This window comes from Hemicordylus capensis, chromosome 1 (genome assembly GCF_027244095.1).
Source record: "Hemicordylus capensis ecotype Gifberg chromosome 1, rHemCap1.1.pri, whole genome shotgun sequence".
NCBI lineage: Eukaryota > Metazoa > Chordata > Lepidosauria > Squamata > Cordylidae > Hemicordylus > Hemicordylus capensis.
In genome coordinates this window covers 457,267,420-457,292,426 of record NC_069657.1, presented here as the reverse complement: position 1 = coordinate 457,292,426, position 25,007 = coordinate 457,267,420, and the positions used below count along the sequence as shown (strand labels likewise).

Sequence of the window (25,007 nt, the reverse complement as noted above, 5' to 3'; positions counted from 1 at the left end):
CTCAGCCTCGGCTGGACATCATCACACCAGGCCGCTTGGCTCCCAGCCCCAGAGCTCTTGTCCCGGCAGCCGGTTAGGATCCAGTCAGGGAGGTGCAGTTGTGCTGCTGGCTACTGACCCGGCTCTAACATGTACCAGCCCCAGAAGCCACTTCCTCCCTGAGGAACTTAACAGAAATACCCACAGAGACCAGGAGAGACAGGTTAAAAAGCTTGGAAAAGTATTTATTAGAGTTGAATTTCATAGTAGGTTTCGTAGTTTCCTTTTTTTCTTTTTTTTAAATACAATAAATATTTACCAGTAATGGCATTTCATGGATCAGAATCCATATTCATTGCAAGACCATCAACCACCCAACAACGCATAAGACAGACATGAATCCCAATGAAGCGTGAAGGGTTGTGGAGAACTCTGCAGTGACAATGTACAGTTTCCTATTGCAATTTGCTTTCATTAATAATAATCTGTACAATCAGCTTGCTTGGACACAGCCAGCCCTGGTGGACTGGATGCTGTGCAGAAAGACCAGTCAGAGATCCCAAGAAGTCCTTCCTGGCCGAGAGCACCAGCAAAGACAGAGGCACCACTTGGAGGGCCAAACTCTAAAAAAGGAACCACCTTTTTGCCTTCCCTCTCCAGGGGGTGGGGTGGGGGTGGAGAAGGAAGAAAAGACAAGCCCAACTCCTTGTCCAAGTTGATCTCCTCACATACACAATGATAAAATGCTGCCACCCACATTTTTCACACAGCAGCCTACAAACTGCTTCTCAAAATGGAACAGAGTCATGGAAAGACCTAGAGAGCCAGGAAGACCACCTGGTCCAAATCTCAGGCAAGGTCCATCCCTGCTTCCTGCTGGATCCACTTTGGGATGCGGCACAGAAGTGCCCCTGCTCAGAGTAATGTTGCGTGCAGAGAACGGGAGACTCCTAGCGCCCCCCCACCCCGCCAGATCAGAAGAGCACTGCTACACTTCAACTGAAGCTCTTCAGCATGTCTCAGTGGGCAAGGGCGGGGGTCTCTGCCAAGGCAGAGCTGCCCCAAGGGTCCCCTTGCCAGTCACACAGACGGCCCCAGATGCTGCCTGCCTGAATGCCAAGGCCTGGCCCTAAGCTGGAGAGCTTGGGTTTCCTGATGGGCCCACAAAAGAGCAGCAGGGCCCCCAGATGGAGCCTTATCCTAGACCAATGGTGGAGGAAAAACTGGTGCTCAACCCAGGATTGGGGGGTGGGGTAGAGAGAGAAAGGTCAACAAGAAGAGCAGGCTCCCTCAAATCATCACAACAGCACTCTACACCCTAGGGACAGTTTTCCAATGGAAATGGCACTTGGGGAAAACACCCAACCCAAAACTGTGCCCCACACATCAGTGGGTTGGAGCCAAGGCACCATGGAGAGCCTTGCCCAGCACACACACGACTCTGAAACCAACTGGCCATCAGGGCAGACACACCACCCAAAAGGAGGGCAGCCCCAAAGCAGCCACACATGGCTCTCTTCTGGGAGCAATCTGCTCCCCAGTTTCTGTGCCAGCTCTCTACATGCAAATGAGCCACTCACATCCCATCCAAAGCCACCCAATTCCCCTCTCGCTGTAGCGCTGCACAACCATCTTCTGGCTTCAGCCAAGTCTTTGTACATACCAAGGGGTTGCTGAGCGGCTGTAAAAGCTGACCGCCTTTCTATAGCGCCATTTTGGGGACCAAAGCTCACTACCCAAAGCTGAAACTTGCAGGCCTGCAGAGCACCAGTGGGGAATCTGCCCCCCACCCCACCCCACCCCGCAGGCCTCTCTGCTCACACTCTTCCAATTGCATCTCCAAAGAATGGCTTTGAGGAGTGCCTCAAAAGGCCACAAAAGCATCTGCTGGCAACAGATCCAGCTACATCAGCAAAACTTTGCTCCCAGCCGGTCAGAGAGAGAAGCCGTTTGGTTCACTGTTTTGAAAAGGCTAAACAACGTATTACGGCCGCCCCTGCCTCACGCTTGGAAGGAAACAGCCCCTTCACTCACTGAGCAGGATCCAGGGAGCAAAGGGAGGCTGGATGCAGACAGAGAACAACGCCCACTGTTGCTTTCATACTCTTTCATTCCTGAACCTGGGGAGACAAGTGGCAGAAAACACGGTCACCCCTGTTCAGTACACAATACCTTTATTTTACCAATACTTGAGATGAAGGGGAAAGAAAAGAGAAAAAGGTGCTCCAAACACCAAAGACAAAAGTTTGGTGCATCTGGTTCCTACTGGGATTTTAAATTTTTAAAATGGTACCGACATTAAGACAAAAGAGCACAAATAAAATTAATTCCCCTTCCTTCCAGCCCATTTTAACATCCCAGTATGCCACACTTTCTCTATTAACCTGGACAACACTCTAAAAAAACCAACCCTTTTGTACAAGACAGTTGACTTTTTCCTCAAGTCAGTTAAGGCACCAAATTCCTTATTGAGAAGCCCAGATAGGAAGGGAAAGAAGAAGCCGGTGTTTTGTTTGGACAGAGAGAAAGACCAGCCGGGAAGTTAGCCCAGCGGCAGACCTTGCCAGCCGGAAGCGATGCTGGCACCACCCTGGGCACAGGCAGCTGGGCGTGGATGCTGCCAAGTGTGCTTCTCGGCAGGGCCTGCAGGACTGACTGACTGGCTCCTATCATTAAATCAGTGCTACAAAGCTGTGTCCAACATTTCCCGCCTACCCAAGGTCTTTGGCTTCTGGGCAAAGTTCTCTTCGGTCTAAAGGATTCTGATGTCACAGTTGCCTGTGGGACATGGTCACAGCACTGACTGCCAGCTTGAAAAGGAAAGAGATCCTCCAGAGGCATTGGGGCTGGGGGAGAGACCAAGTGATTCCGCAATGATTGAACACTTGCCCCAAACCCAGAACGTCCCTCCCGCAGCCTTGCTCTGAACCCACCAACTCCAACCCCAGCTCAGCAGGAGTCAGCGGCCTGCTTCTTAATGTCTCTGATGTGATTTACAATTGATTACTGTAGTTCATTCCAATGGATGCAGCGTTAAATATTCAAGCATGTCTCAATTCCTCTGTACACCCAACCATTTTCTGTGCAAAGTCATTTAATAATTAAAAAAAAAACCCAATGAAAAAATCCCCCAGACCCCCACTCTCCATTCACAGCTGTGAAGCATTAATCAATCAAGCAAGATCAGAATCATCGTGTTTCATCATCCCTGCCCAGCAAACAGGCCTCGATCCTGCTGCTTCTTGCAAAATGAAACACTCACTGACTGAATTGGCTCTTCTCTCACTCAGTAATCAACAGAAATGGCATCTGTGGTCAATTTGTTTCCCCCCTCAAAGGATCTATTTACAAGAAAGAGAGCGAGCGAGCAAGCAAGCAAGCAAGCAGGCGGGCGCGCAGGCTGCTGGGTGTTCTGTTGCTTACATCTTGCTTGACATAATGATTCAAGTTTACAAAAGACACAATAAAGAGCAGTTTCACAATTCAAAATTTTCCTACAGAATGGAATATGTTGTCCACAAGAGGGAGCCACTAGGGCAGAACTTCCTCCTGTGTCAAACCATGGAAAAGGCAAACTCTGCCCCTGCTGTTAATGACACACAGTCATCCTTTGCTGCGCTCGGTTTCTTCCGGGTGCGACCTTTCCAAAAAGGATGGGTTTAGGCTGCACTCTTCATACGAGCACGCACACACACACACACACACACACACACACACACACACACACGAGTTAACCAAAAAGTCTTCATTAAATCAAGTGTCAAACAGAAGAGAGAAAAGTCAGCATGTGACCTTCACCACCACTCAACTGAAACAGGATTAAAGAATTGCTGAAAAGAACGTTTCCGCTTGGATCATTAACAGAAACAAGCCACTTGGTCAGAAGAAATCTCTATTGAAGTTGGGTGCAGAATTCAAATCAAATTTCCCGCCACGAAGGCAGTGAATTCCTTCCCCTGGGGAAAGAGTGCAGCTCTGGAAAGGTGCGCGCGCACACACACACACACACATCCACACACAAACATATTGGAAGCACCCCCTGCCCGCCCCAGCCCCAATATTGCAGTGGCAGGTGCACCGAAGGGGCTGGCGACTGGCCACCACGGGATCCTGCAGGGAGAGGGAGGTCGGAGGGTCTGCTCTGTCCGCCAAGGCAGCTGGAGCCCCACGCGTGGCTGATCGCCCAGGGCAGGCAGAAGCTCTGCCCAAACACACCGGAGTTTCCAGGAGCCAGCGGGCCGACGGGCGCTTTGGCTATGCAGCAGCCACAACTGGGGGGTGGCACCTTGCCTCAGCCCACCCGACTGCCACCAAGTCCCTTACGCGGGAGGTTTCCTTGCAGGACCAGCTCCACAAAGCTCCTGTCTCCTCCTTGCCTCCAAGGGCTCCTCGTCGTGCAGGTCACGTCCCTGTGGATGTCTCCAGAGCCACGGCCAGTCGCTGTGTTTTGGGGTCTCCTGGAGGGTCCCGAGAGGCACTGCTGTCCAGGCCTGGCTGTGAGGCTTCCCTGGGCACGCCGCTGGTCTGCTGCATGCTCAGGACCACGAAGGCAGGCAGGCAGGCAGGCAGGCAGGCAGGCGTGGGCATCCCCTGCCCTCCGGTGGCTTAACGGGCTGCACAGGATCTGTGAGAGTCTCGGTGGGGGTGGGGGCAGGGAAGGAACGGCCCTGCTGCCAGGCCTCCCCCCCCCCGCCCCCCGTGACCATGCAGAGGGGGGCAGTGGAGTTCCATGGTGATGGCTGAAGAATATTTACACAGGCGGCTGGGCTTCCAGCGCCTCTGCAGACTGCAGGCCGACTTGCTCCTCTGCTGCTGCCGCCTCCACGTCTAGTCAATCAGAGCTGGGCTTCCGTAGCGAGAAGGGCCGGATGTGGAAGTGCCGGCTCAGCTGGCTCACCTGCAGGAGGCGGGGGGGGAGAGCAAAGGCGAGTGAGGGGGCCTCCAACTGGCTCGTGCAAGAAGTGTCTTCTTCTGTTTCCCACCGCCAAACTGTGTGCTTGCCCCCCCCATTCTCCCACCCCCGATAGAGGCTGCGAACATCTGAAGCCGCGTTCTACTGAGTTGAGCCCTGCTGGGTCCACTGAGCTCAGGATTGTCTGTCCTGGTTGGCAGCAGTTCTCCAGGGCTCCGGATGAGAGAATTCTCCTGTCCAGCCTGGGGGACGCTGCCATGGACTGAACCCAAGACCTTCTGCAGCAGAGGCATGGCCTTACCACTGAGCTATCTATCAGTGATGGATAGATATGGCTATGGGCCACCTTCAGCCACAGAGGCAAGATGCCTCTGAATCCCAGGTGCAGGGGAGCCGGAAGCAGGAGAGGGGGCATGGCCTCCCCTCTGGCCTGTGGGCTCCTCAGAGGCATCTGGTGGGCCACTGTGTGAAACAGGAGGCTGGACTAGAGAGGCCAGCAGGGCTGTTCTTATGACAGCTTCTCCTCCAACAGCTCCATCCCCACCTTAACAACAACGAGGAAATAAAGCAAAACACAAAAAAGCAGCATTAAAAGCCAACTTGCCAACATTAAAACAAGGCAACTCTGCACAGCAGACAAATCAAAGCTCATCAGAAAACGGCGATGACCCAGGACCTGCTTTGAGAGAAGAAGGTTGCCCATTGCCTCTTCCAAGTTTAACACTCTCCCCTCGGACAGAGCGAACACAACCACCTGGCGAGCTGGGGGCAGGGGTGGGTTCACTGCTTCCCACGCAGGCGCTGGATTCTGCCTTCACGTGGGTGCTGAGCAGCCTCTTGCTGCATGCTTCTTCCCGTGCAAGCAACCCAAGCACTGCTTGAACACAAGAACGGCCCATCCAGTCCACCATCCTGTTTCCCACAGTGGCCCACCAGATGCCTCTGAGAAGCCCCACAGGCAAGAGATGACTCTGTATAAGGCAGCTTCCTATGCAAGATATTTCCCAGCACAAAGGAATGACACTTTCCCTTGGACGATATGTTCTTAAGTAAAGTGTGCCGTCAAGTCAATTTCGACTCCTGCAGCCCACAGAGCCCTGTGGTTGTCTTTCAACAGCTAAACGAAATTTACAAGAAGGATCTTAAAGTTGGATTTGAGGGTCAAATGTCGAGATTTGAGAAGGAGTTGTGTGAAAATGATGAAAGATTAGTCTCTAAGATGTATAAGCTGTTGCTTTTGGAGGAGACAAGAGATGAAGTGGTTAAAACGACTATGATAAAATGGGCTCAAGATGTGGGTCATAATATAGATATGGCAGCTTGGGAAAAACTATGGAAAACCGATTTAAAGTTCACCTGGGAATAACTCAAGGAGAGTTCTCCAGAAAAAAACTTAACATTTTTTATGTATGCAACCACGGTGGCTAGAATAATATATGCGCAGAAATGGAAAGACACGAAAATGCCCTCAAAAGATTGGTTGATAAAAATTTTGGAATACGCTGCGATGGCAAAACTTACAGCACTCATAAGGGATGAAAACTTGGCATGTTTCAAAGAAGATTGGGAGCCATTCTTACTTTACTTAAAGAACTATTTTTCTAATATGGACCTTTCAGCAGGGTTTGAAATATAGTAATCACAGCAGGTTGGGCAGGGTAAAATCGAGTTGCAATGTGGAGTATATATGTTTTGAATTACTATAGCAATGGTTTATATGTATGGCTAACATGAACTGTGCAGACTGGTAAGTGGGAAGTCAATATTTACTTAATTAAATGTAAATGTAAAGATATTCTGAAAACCAATAAAATTTTAAAATGTGAAAAAAGTGTGCCGTCAAGTCGATTTCGACTCCTGGTGCCCACAGAGCCCTGTGGTTTTCTTTGGTAGAATACAAGAGGGGTTGACCACTGCCACTTCCCGCGCAGTATGAGATGATGCCTTCAGCATCGTCCTGTATCGCTGCTGCCCGGTAGAGTACCAGCGGGGATTCGAACCGAAAACCTTCTGCTTGTGAATCAAGCATTTCCCTGCTGCGCCATTAGGTGGTGCACGTTCTTACATTGCCTCAAAAAGACATCAGTACTGAGGTCTTGGTAGCAATGGTTTCATCTGCAAGCAGGCATCGAGTTTACTGTTTTACCATCATGCATTCTGGCCCCCTGGGGTCCACCCATCCAGTGGTTTCAGCCAGCCAGCCATGCTGGTTTGCATTCTCTGCAGCAAGCACCTGCTTGCAGGCCCCTTCAGTCCAAGTGCACCTAACAGGGATGGGATGTGCAGCACGGACAGGGGCACAGGAGGCTACGGAGCAGGGAAGGATCCCCACCTTGGAGGGAAAGCAGCCATTCAGACAGGGCGCCCATCTCCACCTGCTGGAGAGCCAACCTCAGCTAGGCCTGCTCCCTTAAGAGCAGCTAGAGATCACTGAGGCTCCAGCTAAGCATGCCGTGTGTGTGTGTGTGCGCGCGCGCGCGGGGAGGCTTGCAGGCAACGTGGCACCACCTACCACACTGACTCCGTAGTGGATGTGAGCCAAGGTGATGAGAACGGTGAGCAAGTAGAGGAGGAGGGCTTCGCTGTGGGGCACCACATCCGACAGCACCACCAGGATGACCAGGCCCAGCGGGAGCAGCATCCAGTTGAGGGGCTGGCACCGGGTGCTGCTCATCTGGCAGACGATCAGCTGGCACTGGAGAGGAAGACAGGAGGCGGCGGCGGTGAGGAGGAGGAGGAGGGCGGCAGCGACACTCCAGCCCGGGCACCCTCCCCGCCACTCGCTTCCCTCGAGCTATCCTGAAGGAGGCGCTCCAGGATTTGCAGCCGAGTTTGCTGCTCTGAGGGCAGCGCTCCACGGCTTCTGGCCAACCTCAGCCCTCCCAAGGATCCTCCTCCCCAACCACCAGGGGCTGCTGCCTGTGCACAGGAGGGGGTCAGGGTGGGGAAGCGGCTTCACTCTGTCCGAAAGATGAGCTCTCCCGAGGCACAGCACAGGCCAGGCTCCCCACTGGGCGCCTAAGACACCCGAGGAAACGGAAGACTCTCAGAACGGCAAGTGCTGGGAAACCCCCAACTCTGAGAATAAGTGAGGCAAACTTCCATGTATCTGCATGTCTTTGCATAACACGGGCGCTCTGGACACCTGGGCGCTTTACCAAGTCAGACCACTGGCCCACTGCGCTCAGCATGGTCTACACGAGGCCTGCTCAACTTGGGCCCTCCTGCAGAGGTTGGCCTACAACTCCCGTAATCCCTGGCTATTGGCCACTGTGGCTAGGGATTATGGGAGTTGTAGTCCAAACACAGCTGGGGGCCCCAAGTTGAGCCGGCCGAGTCTCCTCCGACTGGAGGCAGCAGCCAGTCTGCTCTCCAAGCGCAAGCAGGGGGCTCCCCCACCCAGCCTGGAGGCACTGCCAGGGCCTGAACTCGGGACCTTCTGCTCCAGCAGTGAGCGACGCGCCCCCCGCCCCGCTCCACCCTAGCCTGAAGGCCTCCCCTCGTGCTCCTGAGCAGGCCTGGGTGAGCGGCCCAAGCCCCTCCGCCCAGGGTGGGCCTTGGCTCCCTCCGGCGTCCATGTGGGTGGGTGGGCGCTTCAGCCAGCCCCGCGGGAGAAGGAAGAGCCTACCGAGATGTTAGCGAAGGCTGTGCCGACCATGAAGTAGAAGAGGCGGGGGTGGGTCTGCAGGATGTCCGACGGCGACCGGAAGATCCAGACGCTGCACAGGACGAAGAGCAGCACCGGCGAGAGGAAAGGAAGCAGCGCCTCGTAGCAGGAGCGGTGCTTCAAAGTGCGGCTCTTGTACGCTCTGGAAGGCGGAGAGACGCTCGGTCAGCCGGCAGGCCGAGAGAAGAGCTCTTGGCTCCAGCGAGCGGGGGCCAGGTCTGGGGGAACCCGGAGGGCCGCTGGGGGAAGCCAGCAGTCCGACTCGGAACCGGGCAGGCCCTGACCTGAAGCGGGGCCGGCCCAGGCAGATCCCACAGGCACCCCCAGCCAGGCAAAGGGCCGTGAGCAGAGCCCCCGGCTTTGTGCAGGGTAGAGCAGAGAAGCAGACAGCCAAGACCGGCCCCCTGAGAAGTGGGGGTGGTGGGGGCCAGCTGCCCGCTCCTGGGGCCCCTTCTTCCCCTCGCTTTCCCAGGCGCGCCCCCCCCGGCAGAGCTGCGGCTTCCATCAAGCAGCAAGCCTCGGGGGGGTTGGGAAGCACTTACCTGTAGTAGTTGAGCAGGCTCATGGGGAGAGTCACGGTGACCGCGCAACCTAAGGGAGAAGAGGGCCAGGTTAGTGCCGGAGGGCCACGCTCCTGCCAGCCAAGGCAGCACCCCTGCCGCTGCCATCCTCCAGTTACTCCCCGCCACACACACACAAAATTAGGACACAAATCTATCCCCAAGCAACGACCGATGCAGGAAGACTCCCAGGCAGCTGCAAGAGGATCACTTGGCCCTTGGGAGATCAGGGTCGGGGCAAGAGAGTTCTGCTTCTGTTCTCCAACTTGAAATCCAGTGGGGGGTGCAGCCCTGAGGGCAAAACGAGACAGAGCTGCAGCGGTAAGCGGCCTCACCTCGGGGCCAGAAGGCAGCCAGTCCCCAGTCACAAGGAGTGCGGAAGAAACAGCCCACAGACGGACAGGCCCAAACCAGCCAGCCACCCTCTGGGCATACAGCATTTTGGATGCGTTTTGGCCAGCAGGCGGCCTCAAATGCTGGGCGAGTTGGGGTCACCCAACTGAGCAAAGGGGCACCTTTTCAAGTGGCGCCTCTCTTATTTTTAGCAGGGGGAGAGCCACTGGCCCTATCCAGCCCCAGCACAGCATCCCTCCAGGGGCTGTGGCCGGGGTCTTCCTTAGGTTTATTTTTCGACGGTGAGCCCTTTGGGGACAGGAGACCATCCTATTTTTGTATTATCCATTTTCCTATGTAAACCGCTTTGAGAACTTTGGTTGAAAAGCAGCATATAAAACGTTTGTCGTAACAGTTAGACAAGGACAGGCCTGCACACAAACCCAGGAGCGCCCAGACCTGCACTGTGGCTGCAAACTCTTTCATCCCGGGGCCGGAGGGAGCACATGAGGGACGGCAGAGGCACGTCTGGGTAGGCATGTCTATTCTAAACGAAAAAGGAAAGGCAGGCTGGCAGGCAGGCCCCCCCCCCCCCCCCGACCAGCAGACTTGCACAATATCAGACGTCCGTAACCGTCAAAGAACAGGACCAGGTGGGAGGGGAGGGGAAGTCAGTGGCCGGCAGGGGGGAGTGCTCTAGGCTGGAGTCCGTTTCGCAACATCCTGGGCAGTATTCTAAAGACATCCAGGCCTCGTCCCGATGGGTATTCATCATGACGAACTAGACGGGATCAACAGCAGCTGGTCCTCATGAGCCCAGGGGGCTCCAAAGGAGGCACCTGAGAGCGCTCTTCTCTCCCCCACCCTTCCAAGAGCTGTGCTGCCTGCAGGCTGGCCATCCGTCAGGTAGAATGGCACACTTAACCGCACTGCTCTACCTGATGAATGACAACCCTGGAAGCAGTTAACCATACAGTCCTACCTCTAAGGTTAACCACACAGCCAGCAGCGCAGCACTCAACGCTGGGGAAGGGAAGGGAAGGGAAGGGAGGAGCGGCTGGTGAGCAGAGACAGCTGGGCCTCCTCTGAAGCCCCCCTGGCTTGTTAGGACCAGTCGCTACTGGTCTGGATGCTACCCACTGGTTTTTGCATGGGGACAAAAACCAAGGCAAGGCACGGAACAAAGAACAGATTGGAACAATCGCCCAGTGGTGCATCTGTCTGTGTCTATCAGGACAGGCCTCACGGAAGTTAGCTGGCGTACATAGCACGGCGGGGTGCTCAAAGTTGGGTCCATGTATATTGCTGGACTACAGGTCCCACAATCCCTCTGGTCATAATCCTTTGGGCCAATGTGGGCTGGGGGGTGATGGGAGCTGTAGTGCAACCATGCCTGGAGACTCAAGTCTGAGAACCACGCCTTGGTGTCAACAGGCAGCTTTAATTAGCAGCCTAGAAAAGAGATGGGATTAGTCAGCAAAAAGAAGGCTGCCCTCAGTTCCTCCAGCTGAGCCTCTCCCCTCCACGCAATAATCAAATCCCAGGAAAAACCTGGCACTGCTGACGCTCCCACACCCCAATGAAAGCCCCACCCAGCGCTCTCGTTTCCACAGCCTTCAGAGGAAACGGCCCACGCAATTTCAAGCCCCAGAGGAATACAGATGGTCACATTTCTGTGAATCTAGCCCTCTAATCCGCTCAGGACGTCCGTTCCCAGCATGCAGAGTTCAAACCCTGCAAACACCTTGGCCACAGCTTTCCGGATAATCTAAGCAAAGAACTTTTCGTCTGTTTAAACAAACCAACGGAGACAGTCCATGGTCATTTCCAGCCAGCTGCCTGCCCCAGAGCAGTCCTGCCGAGAAGAGGCCCTAGGACCCCACCTGGCTTTGAAGAGGCCCACCCTGCAGCAAATCCCTTCTCAGGGATGGCCCAATTCAACAGACACGGCAAGCATTTCTTGAAGAGGAAAGAGCAGAGTGAGGAAGAGAAGCGTCAAGAGGAAGGTCCTTACCAATGATCATTGCCGTGAATAGGTCTCTATATAAGATATTAAACAGGAAAGGTTCGTACCAGGCCTCCACTCCCACCACGGAGGTCACGATGTACACGATGGAAATGGTCTGGAGGAGAGGAAACACAAGGGGGGAGAGAGAGAGCAAGGGTAGTGTGTGTGGCTGGAAAGGCCCTTCTGGCCAGAGGTCATCTGGACAGATCCGGTTGAAAAGGCCTCCTGCAGAGGACGTCCCAACACAAAGGGGCCTGTTGCTTCGTCCCCGAAGTGGGGCAGGACACAGTCCCACAGAGTCGCTGCTCACTGGCATTTCCAAGGCCATATCTTGATGGCAAGGGGCAGGCCTGCCCGACTTCTTTCATGGGTCTCCACTCCTGCTCTCCTCCTCGGATCTCACGGCAAGCCCTCCTCAAATGGGTGCCATGCCAGCCAGCTGAGAGGGAGCAAGCGCGCTCTGTCCAGGAGGGCCCTGGGTCCAGCCCTTCTCTGTGGCTTCAGCTGGTCACTCGGGCCTTGCCCCACCTTACCAGGTTCTTGCAACAAGAGCGAAGAATGCGAAAAATGCTAGGAATTATGCGACGACTCTTCCCCTCCCCTCCGCCCCTGTTCTAAAGGATTCATCCTTCTCCCATCACCGGAGACCCAGCACGGTGACAGGATGGTGGACGTGGGCTGGAAAGACCCGAGTTCAATCCCAGCTCAGCCACAACATTCCCTGGGGGGCCACACTTCACAGGATGGCTGTCGGGATAGGGCTGGGGAGGAGTGGGGGGCCTGAGCTCCTTGAAATGCTGCCATCGATCAAGGGCCGGCTCAGACACTGAAGAAACGGGGCTGCATGCGCATTGGGCCAGGGCCAGAGCCTGAGTCAGATGTGAGGCTGCCTGTGCACATGGGGCATGTCTGGGGGCAAATGGGCACAGCTGGGCTCATTCCAGAAGCGAGCCTGGGCACGGGCCCCCCTCGGGCGGGGAATGCAGGTCGGAAGTGCACCATCGGTATGTGCAGACACAGACTGAACGCAACATGTGAGCAGGCCTGGTGTGCTCTGGTCACCCAGACATTCACAACTCCTCCTCCGCCTCCTCCCGTCTGGGCTGCCCTCCGCAGCCTTTCTAGACAGAGTCCAGGAAGTGACAGGTGAGCTTTTCTGCTCCGGGGCAGCAAACGATGTTGGCCAGCAGCAGCAGCCGCCGCCCTGGAAATGCGGCCAGATGGGCTGAAGACGAGCCCTCTGGCCCTCAATGCCTGGACCTCCACGAAAACAGCTACTGCCGCTATGGGTCAGAAGCAACCCCCGAAGCAGCCAAAGGGGGTCCCGAGGGAGCGGCACCTGCACAAGCCACCGGCAAACCCCAATGCTCTAACTGCAACCTGCCCCCGCCGGCCACCAGGCTGCAAAGTGAGAGCCAGTGTGGTGCTGCGGGCCAAGGAGGTGGGCCTGGGGAGGGGAGAAGCAGGGCCGGCTCCCTGCGCAGCCCAAGTCAAACTCCAGCAACTGGGCCAGGCTGCAACCGGCAGGGGGCAGAGGGCTTTTCCGAGGCTCCAGCACGCTTAGGAGGGGGCTTGGGGACCCCTCGCCAGCAGCAGCCACTGCAAGGAGGAAGAGATGGGATGAGACAGGCTTCCAGGGGACACACGACTCTCTCAGCCTGCTGGATCCAGCCCTCACATGCTCCAGGGCAGCCGTGTTCACCAGGCAATGAAGCCAGAGGCCACGCTGTCGATGGGCGCATGCCCCTTGCAGAAGGCTGCCTCCAAGTGAGCCTTGTGGCTGAGCGGGGGGCAGAGGGTGGGCCTCCCCAATCCAAAGCCCAGGAGAGGAGAGTTGGGGGTCTTGTGGTCGCAAGCCTGACTTGTCCTCTGAGCCAAGCAGGGTCCATCCTGGTTGCATATGAAAGGGAGACTAGAAGTGTGAATACTGGAAGAGACTCCCCTCAGGGGATGGAGCCACTCTGGGAAGAGCATCTAGGTTCCAAGTCCCCTCCCTGGCAGCATCATCGCCAAGAGAGGGCTGGGAGAGATTCCTGCCTGCAACCTTGCAGAAGCCGCTGCCAGTCTGTGTAGACAATACTGAGCTAGAGAGACCAAGGGTCTGACTCAGTATATGGCAGCTTCCTCTGTTCCAAGTCCAGCTGATGAGGGTACCACCCTGGCCCACCCTCACCACCATCCTCCCAACACAGAAACGGTGGAGTGGGAAACATGCAGGAAGGCCAGCTGGCTGCAGAGCGAGAGGCCATCCCGGGTGTTCCCCCAACAGAGGAGGGACAAACACTGCTCTACACGGCAGTGGCGGTGGCGGCTGCTTCTTTGAAACACCCGCCAGCTCAGCAGAGGCCTGGCACTTGGCAGAAGCCGCTGTGTGCTCTGGACTGGCCAGGAAACCTCTCCAGGAGCTGCATTTCCCACCCAGTTCCTCTGCCCTGGACTCTCCCTGCTTTGAGGCGCGACCTCAACGCCTCGTTCCCCTGCCTTTGGCTTCCTGCCAGCTCCCCACATGACAACTAGCAGCGAGTTCGGCACAAGCAAGAGGAAAAGCTTCCTTCCCACGTGGCATGACTTATGGATAATGGGGCCACAGGATTTCGCCAGAGTCCTTGAAATAAAAGCTTCCAATCCAGAGAGGCTCTGGCTGGCTGACACAAACAGAAAAGAACACAGAGAGCTAGAGAACGGAGCTGCCGTGCTAGGAGGCCGGCAGCTCCACCAGGGACCACGTGGGCCCAGCTCCTGCCGCCTTGCCTGCCCACTTCCCTGTGCGATCTGGCAGGCAGCAGAGGCCTACAGCGTGCCCGCCCGCCCGCAGAGGGGCTCCCGTCTGACCCAGCAGGGCAAATTAGGTTTTCAAGCCCTTCTCAGCCGCTCCAGAGGAGACACTCTGTGTGACCAGCATGCTTGGCCACAGGGGATTAGGGTGCTTGTCTGAAGGCACCACCCGGAAGCTGCACCCAGACGGGGGCCTCTCTGGGGCTGCCTTCAGACTCGGAGGGCAGGAGTCCCCACTTACCACTTGGCTGATGTCGTACCCCCAGGGCAGGAAGAGAATCCCCGTGTTATACTTCTCCCAGTGCGAGAGGATGAAAGAGAACAAGACCACCCACAGGAGGTGGTAGAGGACGAAGACGGAGACGCCGTTGGGCCCCCGGCCAAAGGTGGAGTAAACGGTCACCACGAAGAACATGCAGGCCCAGCTGTCCAGGCCGTGGTCAAAGAGCTCCCCCAGAGGGGTGCTGGACTTGGTGCGGCGAGCTTGCTTCCCGTCCACTCCATCTGGGAGGGGGAGACAAAAGAGGGGCCCGGGGTGGTGAACTGGTCATCGCCTCCGCGGCTGAAGGCTCTTCCCCCCACTGCCCTGGCACTGCCTCCAAACTTACTAGGGAAAAGTCCAAGGCTAAAATGTGGAAGCATCACGCTAGACAAGAGGCTGGAGATTCAGGATGGGCTGGATGGGCCGGCCGGCCTGCCTTCCAACAGTCATGCTGGAGTCTGGGACGGGAAGGCTCACTTGTCCAGCCCCTGCTGGGGGAGCAAAGGGGCGCCTACCCAAGCGGCAAGCCTCTTTCCATGAAGCAGCGTGAGAGCAACTGGCCCTCTCCAACCCCAGCACAGCATCCCTCCAGTGGCGGCTGCTGCTGCTGTCGACCTTGTTTCTTTTTAGAGTGTGAGCCCCTCTGAGGACAGGGAACCAACTGCTTTGGGAGCTTTTTCTTTAAACGTGGTATAGAAGTAGCCAAAGCAGCCGCTTGGGGTCACGGAGGAAAGGAGGGGGTAATCCTCCCCTTGCCATTCTCCTGATGCAACATTCTCTCCCTCCGCCCCGCCCCCCCCCCCCGGAAAAAACTGGTGAGATCTTCACTGCCTCACGTGGAAGCACTTGACACATTTCTTCTTACGACCGTCTTCTTCTACATCAAGGGTTTGCAACAGAGGCCAAGAGGTCCCTCTAATAACTACGATTTTCTTCGTAAATGTGCTCCAGAACAAGTGCTCTCTACTCTAGAGCAAGTCTCCTGAGGATGCCGGCAGTTTGCATTTCCCCAGGGCAATTCTTGTCCCCAGCAAGTTTGGGAGGGCGAGAAACACCCAACGAGGAGGGCCAGAAGAGGCCTCACAGGCAGCAGCAGCAGCAGCTGCAGGAGGGACTGCCAGCCCTTCTCCTCCCGGAGGAGGCACATCCCTACTCTCAGCTACAGGGCTGGCTGCAGCTGTACTGGCACCAAGGAGGAGGCAGAGCCCCTGATTCACAGGTGTGTGCTGGAGCAGACAGGTGGCTCTTAAGTTCAGGGAGCTTGGCTACCCATTACAAAGAGGCAACAACTAATACACACAAACAAAATCTATATATTTTGTCACAGACACAAAAGGTAGGAAGTCATTAGCTCTTACCTAATGTGTAAGCTGCGAAATTGAGAAGGCCCACAATGACCCATATTTTGTTCGGAACGTGTTCATGATCAGGTGCTGCAAGAAGAAACCCTTTTGAGAGTCAAATACACACAACACAACCGCACTAGTACAGCCACTATTTCCCAGGAGAATTGTACATTTTAGTAGTTGGCCAGGCACCACAATCTCAGTGCTCACAAAATATTGGGTCCCTAGAAGATGATGATGATGATGATGGACTACAACTCTCATCATCCCCAGCCACAATGGGAGTTGGCCTCAGTGATCAGGACAGGCAGCAGACTATAGGACAAGAAGGAGAAGGACGGAAGGCCCCAGTCTGAATGCATCTCCCAGGGGATGTGCGTGCGTGCGTGTACATGTATGGACACACACACACACTCTCTCTAAATGTACCTCACCCCTTAACCCAGGGGTTCTCAAAACCAAGTCCCCAGATGTTGTTGGACTTCAGCTCCCATCAGTCCCAGCCACAAGGACCTTCTGTGGCTGGAGATTATGGGAGTTGAAGTCCAACAACATCTGGAGACCCACGTTTGAGAACCCCTGCCTTAGCCCTTTTTGTCTAACCAGTTACTGCACTCCGTGTTAAGGTAAGTTAGGAGTGGCAAAGAAATAACAGCCTTCCATTTGCTCGATGCCTCTTTATGGGTGAAAGTCAGGGCAGAAAGTGCGTGGCCCCTGATTTTTGGTTTGGAAGCATTTATGAGAAATTGCTCATTGGTTTTCAGAGCTTTTGCCTTAGGGCTCACTGCTAGATACAGTACTTTCACAAACAAAAGTCAAATCTAGGATTTTTTTTAGCCTACTTTCCAGTAGGCTTATGAGATCAGCCGGCATTCTGTGTGTGTGCGTGTGTGTGTCCACCCCCCGCTATCAACTTCACAATGCCTAGACCAATATGAACAAAATCGGGAACAGTGGTAGGGATACACAGGGACACCTCAACAACATAGTTTGTGATGATGTCATGCACCCTAATCCAAGATGGCGGACGCATAAACTTTTGAGACGCAAGTGGGCTAACTTGTGAACCACTTAACTGATTTGAACCAAATTTGCTACAGCTGTAGGGGCAATATAGGGACACCAAATTGCAGTGAGTGACACACTGGGACATCTCAATGATGCAGTTTGTAATGACGACACGCACCCTGATCCAAAATGATGGACACATGAACATTTGAGGTGCAAGAGATCTAACTTGTGGACCTCAATTTGCACCAAATTTAGTCCAGATGTAGAGACAGTGAAAGCAATGTAGGTGGATTAGTTCTTACTAGAACAACTTGTTGAATACTGCACAGATCATTCAACAGTGTATCAGAGGCTAGATCTTCTGGATCAGTGTTTCTCAACCACCGGTCCCTGGACCACTGCCGGTCCCCGAAGGGTTGAGTGCCGGTCCCTGACTGGGAGTCAACCCCCCCCCCCAACTGAAATCAAGGCACTCACTTCCTCAATTTTGCACATGGCACGGAAGAGGAAGAGTATCACGGAGGCATGGGACCCTTCTTGTGCCTTGCCTCCACGTGCTGCTGAGATCTTCCTACAGCTATCTTATTCCCTATCTTTACAGCTTCAAACTGTATGCGATGCGGGGGCATGGAGGAAAAAGTATGGCAGTGGGCGCCACTTGAAGGGCTGCTGGTTCTTGCATGCTCATTGTTTGCAGCCAAAGGTTGGTTGATTGAAACCCAGCTGCCTGTTGTGGTCGAGGCGCCTTGAGAGGGAACGCTGTTTCCCTCTTGCATCAGTGGGGCTTGCTTGTATGTTGTTTTCATTGGCCCCATATAGCTTTTGAATTTTTCTAATGGCCCAACATCCCCTCTCCATTGAGTAATCACAAGGACCTCCACTCCAGACATACTGGAGACAAATTTGTTCACCCAGGCTTTTAGATTCAGGGGTTCTCAACCTTGGGTACCCAGACGTTGCTGGACTTCTACTCCCATAATCCCCAGCCATAATGGCCAAATGCCATTGTTGTTGGGGGTTATGGGAGTTTAACTGAGGGACCCAAGGTTAAGAACCCCTAATATTCCATGTTTGCAAAAGATTCCAAATTTAATTATTTTAATGCTTATATTATTTTCATTCTAAACTGCCCAGAGATGCAAGTTTTGGGCAGTATAGAAGTCTGATAGATAGACAGATAGATAGATAGACAGACTTGAAACCCCTTTACTAACTGCTGGTCCAGGAAACTGCACATGAAGAATGTAGCGGTCCTTGAAACTCTGCACAAAGAATTTAGCGGTCCTTGACTCCAAAAAGTTTGAGAAACACTGTTCTGGATGATCTCATCCACTGTGCAGCTCGCTGAATGTATCTCAGAGGTTCAGAAAAAGGACTAACAAGTTACCTAGTGGCAAGGAGCAGTTTTTGGTGTGTGTGTGTGTGTGTGTGTGTGTGTGTGTGTGTGTGTGTGTGTGTGTGTGTGTTTTAAATGATGAAGGCAGATATCTGATTGGTGGTGGTGGTGACGAGTGAAGGGTCATGCTGGGTAGTCCCTGAGCTGGAAAAACCACATGTTTCCAAGACACGCTTGACATGAATGCCTAAAAAGTTGAAGAGGCTTTTTCCAACCCAGGTACATGTTTCACAATTGTGGTGTTCAGTCTTCTTTCAAGTTATAGATAAGAGAAATATCAGTGAAATGAAAACTTCACATACAAAATCAGATTGAACTATACCATTTCTATGCAGGCTTGAATATTTATAAAACTCAAAGACTTAATTATTGTTTCCCAGGAAACAGTAAAAGACATTTTAAAAATGTACAAGTAAAAAACCAATAAAAGGTCACATGTTGCCATAAAGTTAGCGGAGCAGATCCCCCTCTACCACAGGGCTGCACTGTTTAAATGAACAGTTTGGTTAAAAATAAAAGCATTTCCAAACAAGTAAAAATGATTTTCAAGGCACCCTGATTAATCAGTTGTTGTTCTAGGAATGTAATGTAAGAACAGCCCTGCTGGATCAGGCCCAAGGAGGCCCATCTAGTCCAGCACCCTGTGTCACACAGTGGCCCACCAGATGCCCACCAGATGCCATGATGAATCAATTAAAAAGCACCGGTCCCAGTACAGATCCCTGGGGGACCCCACTTCTTACTTTCCTCCGTTGTGAAAACTCTCCATTTATACCTACCCTCTGTTTCCTGTCCTTCAACCAGTCAGCAATCCACAATCCACTTCTCCCCTTATCCCATGACTGCTAAGTTTCCTCAGGAGTCTTTGATGAGGAACTTTGACAAAAACCTTTTGGAAGTCCAGGTATACTATGTCTACTGGATCACCTTGATCCACACAAGTGCTGACACTCTCAAAGCACTCCAAAAGGTTGGTGAGGCAAGATTTACCTTTGCAGAAGCCATGCTGGTTCTCTCCCAGCAGGGTCTGTACTTCTATGTGCTTTACAATTTTATTCTTGAGAATGCTTTCCATACGTTCCATCATGGAACGGACATTAAGCTAACTGGCCTGTAATTTCCTGGATCACCCCTGGATCCCTTTTTGAAAATTGGTGTTACATGGCTACTTTCCAGTCCTCTGGTACAGAGCCTGATTGCAGGGATAAGTTATATATTTTAGCAAGGAGGTCGGCAATTTCACATTTGAGTTCTTTGAGGACCCTTGGATGCATGCTGTCCGGCCTTGGCAATTTGTTGATTTTTATTTTTTCCAGTTTAGAACGTCGTCTCTCATGACCTCTATCTGACTCAATTCTTTAGCCTCTGTCCCTAAAGTGCTCGGTTCAGGCTCAGGTATACGCTCAGTATCCTCTGCCATGAAGACAGATGCAAGGAACCTCTTTAGCTTTTTTTCAATCTCCATATCCTCCTTAATAATCCCTTTCACTCCCTCATCATCTAACAGACCAATCACCACGCTGATAGGTTTCCTACCTCTAATGTAGTTAAAAGGAGTTTTTGTTATTCTCCTTGAGGCTTTTTAGCTAAACTCTTTTTTCATTTCCCTTATTGTCTCCTTTGTTTTGCCAGAGTTTGTGTTTCTTTCTGTTTCTTCATTTGGGCAGGATTTCCAATTTCTGAAGGAAGTTTTCTTCCCCTTTATAGCTTCCTTGACTTTACTTATTAGCCATGCTGGCATCCTTCTGGAATTGGTGGTACTTTTCCTCCTTTTGGTATACATTCTAACTGGGCTTCTATTATTGTGGTTGTGAATAAACTCCATGCGTTCTGGAGCAAAGAGACTCTCTTGATTTTTCCTTTCAATTTTCTTTTCACTAAACTCATTTCACAGAAATTTCCTCTTCTGAAGTTCAAAGTGTCAGACTTCCGTGGCGATTCTCTCCTTGCACATATGCTGAATTTGGTCACACAATGTTCACTGTTCCCTAAAGCTTCCACAACCCTGACATCTTGTACCAGGTCCTAGATGCCACTCAGGATTAAGTCCAAGGTCACCTTCCCTCTGGTTGGTTCCATGACCAACTGTTCTAGTGCACAGTCATTCAGCGTATCTAGAAATCTGGCCTCTTTGTAATTACTTGAATGTGAATTAACCCGTCATCATGTCTGGGTAACTGAAGTCACCCATTATTGCCACTTTGGCTCTCTTTGACACTGTCTTCAAGGAGAGCTGCTCCCTTTCTTTCTTCTCCTCTCTGCACACTTTGAGGACAACAGAACAGGCAGAAGGAGTGAGACACAGGCTTGGAGCTCGAGTGCCAGTAGCATTGCTGGGCCTCACCGTGCCTTGGAGGAGTCTGCTCAACGAGGAGCAGGGCAGTTACCCTGCCTCACCATCAAGGTAAGGCATCACACCAGGCAGAGGCACCTTCTAACCTAGTCACTCTCCAAAATTTAGCAGGGGGAGAGCAACTGTCTCTGTCCAGCCTCAGCCCAACATTTCTTTTGTTGAACTCTTTTGAGTGGTATATAATATTCATCATCATCATCCTTAGCATGTTTATAAGGCTCTACCTTGGGAGTATGCCCTACTGAAGTCAGGAAGGCCTGTTCCAGAAATGTTTTTCTTCTAGAAAAATTGCTTTTAAGCAGTCGTGAGGATATGTCACCACCAAAAACCAACATGATCAACCAAGACTCCTGGAGTCATGCAGCAGCCCTAAGTCTTCTCCCCCATGGCTCTATCCCACACTTTTTCCTCAACAGGGAACACCCTCCTGGTTTTGGCAACAGAGCACATAGCCATTACCAGCAAATACAGAATAAACTTGTAATTCTTTTCTCTACCCCAGGTATGAATATCACCCAAGAGTGCAACCATCACATCCTCCATCAAACCACATCAAGCATTTTAAAACAGCTCCCTGCTCCTTATCCTCACTCCATATTGGCTTTGTGACATTAGCTAGGATCATGCAGTCAGGAAGCAGCCAGACGTTTGCGGTGTGTGTGTGTTTCATGAAACCAAAGCCCCTGCCAATCCAGCAGCAAGCAGCAGGGAAAGCAATGGGGCTTTGGGAAAGCATTTCGACCCCCAACCCAACCCCGAGTGCTGTTTTCACACCAAAAATATTACATGAAAATATCTGGTGCGGGGCATGATCTTAGGCCCTTCCCTGGGTGTCTGGCAGTGGCTACCAGAGAGAGAATAGAAAAGAATTCTGCTTTACGCGAGTCCATTGAGGACAACCCTCCTTGTGGTGGGGAAGAGAATCTACTCCTGTGACTAGGACAGGCCTAAGGCACACTTTGCTGAGTAACTCAATGAGTTAGGATCGGAGTCCTTCCGCTTGAAGAACTGTCTTGCAGGTGTTTGCCGTCTAGCTGCCTTCTGCTGCTGCTCTGCCTTCAGGTGCTCTCAAAGCAATCAGGTCGCTCTTTCCCTCTCACTTTCATGCCAGGCACCGCCAGCCAGCCAGCCAGACGGGGCAGGGGCCGCACTCTCGACTTGCTTCACCGTGCCACTGGCAGCGGGGGGGGGGGGGGGCAGAGTGGTGGGCGCTAGGTGGGCACCGACAGCACCGCAAGGGTACGGGGAGGGTGAGTGGCCTTCCCCCCCACCGGGCACCAGCCGCATATTAGTCCAGTGGTGGATCTGCCCCTGGAGGAACCCCCACACGGTCCCAAGCTGTTAAGGAGGCCTGCCCTGCTGTCTCCTTTTCCCTTTCTTGCACTGGACACCAAGCCTTCTTCAGATGTTAAAGGGGACGGGGATCCCAAGAGCGCACCTGCAAGCCCCACCCTGGTGCCGACACCCCCCCCCCCGCACTGCACCCACTTTTACAGCATTTGCAAAAACCCAATCCAGACATTAGCTGTGCGAGTGTACAGATATCTGTACATGGGTTTGCGTGAATGACTGTAGCTGTGTTCATTTTAAAAGTGAATCTAGATTCAGGCCCTTCAAATGCACGGTACGGATAAGGAAGTGTATAGCTTCACCCGCATGCAACTTTATTCATTCATTCAATTTCTTCACCACCCTTCCAAAAATGGCTCAGGGCAGTTTACACAGAGAAATAGTAAATAAGAAGATAAATAAGATGGATAATAATGTGTGAAAGATTAAAGATTTGTACCTGTGTACATATCTTTACCTATGTACACTGTACACTCACTGTACGTGTGTTGCACATAGCTTGTGAATGAGCTTAAAGGCTGTCTCCGATGCAACTGGTTCTCCACAGGCCTTAAGACAAACAGTGTTTTTAAAGTCACACCACAGAGCTTAGCATTACCAGGAGATTATCAGCACTTACTACTGCAGTTATGAGTTATCACCCTGCTTATCTGGTGTATCTTTAAGCCTGTCACTAGACCAAGCCTCTCACATTTGACACTGCCATTTACCCTTTCCCCCTCTGCACTCATGTTTCTGTATAGGGGTGCACACACACACACCCCTTCATGCATTCGATGAAAGGGACCACAATCCATGCCCGTTTGCGCTACAGTAAGTAAGTGTGCTCGTCTTTGAAGTGCCACAAGATGCTTAGTTCTTTTTGCTGTCAGGACCGTCAGCAAAGCAAACTGAGCACGCCCCATCCACGTCACCCAAGAGCAGAGTCCTGGAGCGTATCAATCCGGTTGTAAAGAAATCCGACTCCACCCCTTTCCCAACATGACTGCGGTGTCAGTTTTCAGGGCTGAATGAGAACTTCCAAGGCCACGCAGACTGGGAGGGAGTCTGGGATTGGCAAACGGCAGCCCCCGAGACCTTTCCCCATGGCTGACAACTTGGGGGAGAGGGAAGGGGCCTATCCCCTCCTCCCACCCACCATGCCTGAGGACTGCCTAGGGGTGACTGCCAGAGGAGTACCACCAAGCCAGAGTCTGCTCAGAAGGTGCCTGCTGCCCCTTCTTCCTCTTCCACATCTCTCTCCCCTCTCCATCCTTCTGATTGAAGAAAGAGAATGGAAGAAAAGTGCAAGGTATGAAAGGGGACAGACTTGCCTGCCCCACACTCGCCTAGAAGCGGCCCTGTAGCAAAGCCCCCTTCTCTCTCCCCTGCTCCTCCCTTGGGGCATCTCTCACTCCACTCTAATTCAAAACTGGAACGTGAACACATCACAGAAAGAAGTCGGAATCGATCAATGCAAAGAGTCAGTGCCAGGAACGTCACAGCTGACTTCTCACTCTGGTGCCCATAAGCGTACACTTTACTTCAAAGACAAACAAACAAACAAAAAGGCTTACCAGACGCATAAAAGTCAGGGTCAAAGTATGCCATGAGGAAGAAGTTGAAGACAAGCAGCAGGAAGCCACAAAACGTTATCAAATTTGGGGCCAGCCATGTAGGGAAAATCTACAGGAAAGCAGTAAGAACACATGCAGAAAACCCACATTAATTAGCATGTACAGCATGTAATTAGCAGGTCTGTGGCAGTTAAGAAGGGGGAAGTGACTGTTTATTAGTGTTTGACAAGGGCCACCTTTCGGGCTCATCACCGTGCAGCAGCACAAGAACTCCAGGCCGCAAGATGATGACGTCTCCACACAACTGAGCCCTTGTGAAAAGGACACATTTTTGCATTAGTCACGATCAAGACAGACAAGGGTCATGCCAACCGGAAGTGCTCTGGAGACTTTTCCCACTGGCAGGGATGTCAAGAGATTCACTTGGAGCACAGAATACACACTCGGTGAGCTGGGACTGAGACGAGAGGGCCACTCACCTTCACCACCGTATTCCAGAACGGATGCATCATGTACAGGGAGAGGGGATTGCTGTCCACAGAGCTGTACTGTGAAAGGGGGAACAAGAGGGGGAGAGCGGTTAGGTGAAGGCCCCAACAAGTCCTCCAAATGTCCCCCACATGCCAACTCCCAACCAAATGCCAGGACTTTCCATGACCAGTGCTCCCTGAAAGAGGGATTCCCAGATGTGGTTGACTGCAACTCCCAGCATTCCCAACTGCAATGGCCTTTGGCTGGGGATTCTGGGAGTTGCAGTCAACCACATCTGGGAATCCCTCTTACAGGGAGTACTGTCCGTGACACCCAGCAGGTTCTGCATCTCTTCTCCAGGAAACAGCCCCGTGGAGGCATTCCTCGCCTCCTCACCCGGCCTGTCCTGCCAGTGTACAGAGCAGCTCAGAACCCAGAGGCGGCTTTTCAGGCGCCCGCATGCTACTTCCGGACCATCCCGGAGAGACCATCCCCTTTTCCTGATGCTCTCCCAGCCTTACACTAGAAGATCCATCGGCAAGACTCCGAGATGCCCCTTGTTAAACCACAGGCCCATCTGCTCCTCATGTGCAAGGACAGGGCAGCTGGGCAACGGCCCATCGGTCTCCACAGTTTAACAGCCCCCTAAGACAGTGTCTGCTCCTTCCTGCCGCTCACATGCCACCTATCCCGGGACAAAGGGGGACAAGAGAGGAGTCCTGGAACATGGCAAGGGCTGCGGACACCACCACACTCTTTGGCCTACAGCCACACTTGTGAATACCCACTTGCCTGCTCGTTTCTGGTGGGGAGAAGCTCCTCCAGGGAGAAAGCAGGGGAGTAATGGCAGGAGAGAGGGCACACCCTCAACTCCTGCCTGTGGCTTCCAGCGGCATCTGGTGGGCCACTGTGTGAAACAGGATGCTGGACTAGATGGGCCTCCTTGGGCCTGATCCAGCAGGGCTGTTCTGATGTTCTTAATTTGGAAACTGGGGAAGGGGGAGTTTGTTCTTTCAGGCCACTGATGG

The 25,007-nt window shown here is 52.9% G+C and overlaps 1 protein-coding gene across 2 annotated transcripts in view; it reads right to left on the bottom strand.

Moving 5' to 3' along the window:
* Positions 1–203: 203 nt before the first annotated feature.
* SELENOI (selenoprotein I) overlaps positions 204–25,007 on the bottom strand; it is a 52,149-nt gene continuing 27,345 nt past the window's right edge. Inside the window, exons 2-10 of one of the 2 annotated variants that reach the window (XM_053250638.1) lie at positions 23,988–24,056; positions 23,509–23,617; positions 15,855–15,929; positions 14,476–14,738; positions 11,466–11,574; positions 9,101–9,149; positions 8,520–8,700; positions 7,404–7,586; positions 204–4,876 (exon numbers count right to left, since the gene is read on the bottom strand). In XM_053250638.1, the coding sequence (XP_053106613.1) occupies positions 4,730–4,876; positions 7,404–7,586; positions 8,520–8,700; positions 9,101–9,149; positions 11,466–11,574; positions 14,476–14,738; positions 15,855–15,929; positions 23,509–23,617; positions 23,988–24,056 (1,185 nt within the window). In that variant the 3' untranslated portion in view covers positions 204–4,729. The remainder of the gene's footprint in view (positions 4,877–7,403; positions 7,587–8,519; positions 8,701–9,100; positions 9,150–11,465; positions 11,575–14,475; positions 14,739–15,854; positions 15,930–23,508; positions 23,618–23,987; positions 24,057–25,007) is intronic. The other variant, XM_053250642.1, reaches the window with a different exon arrangement.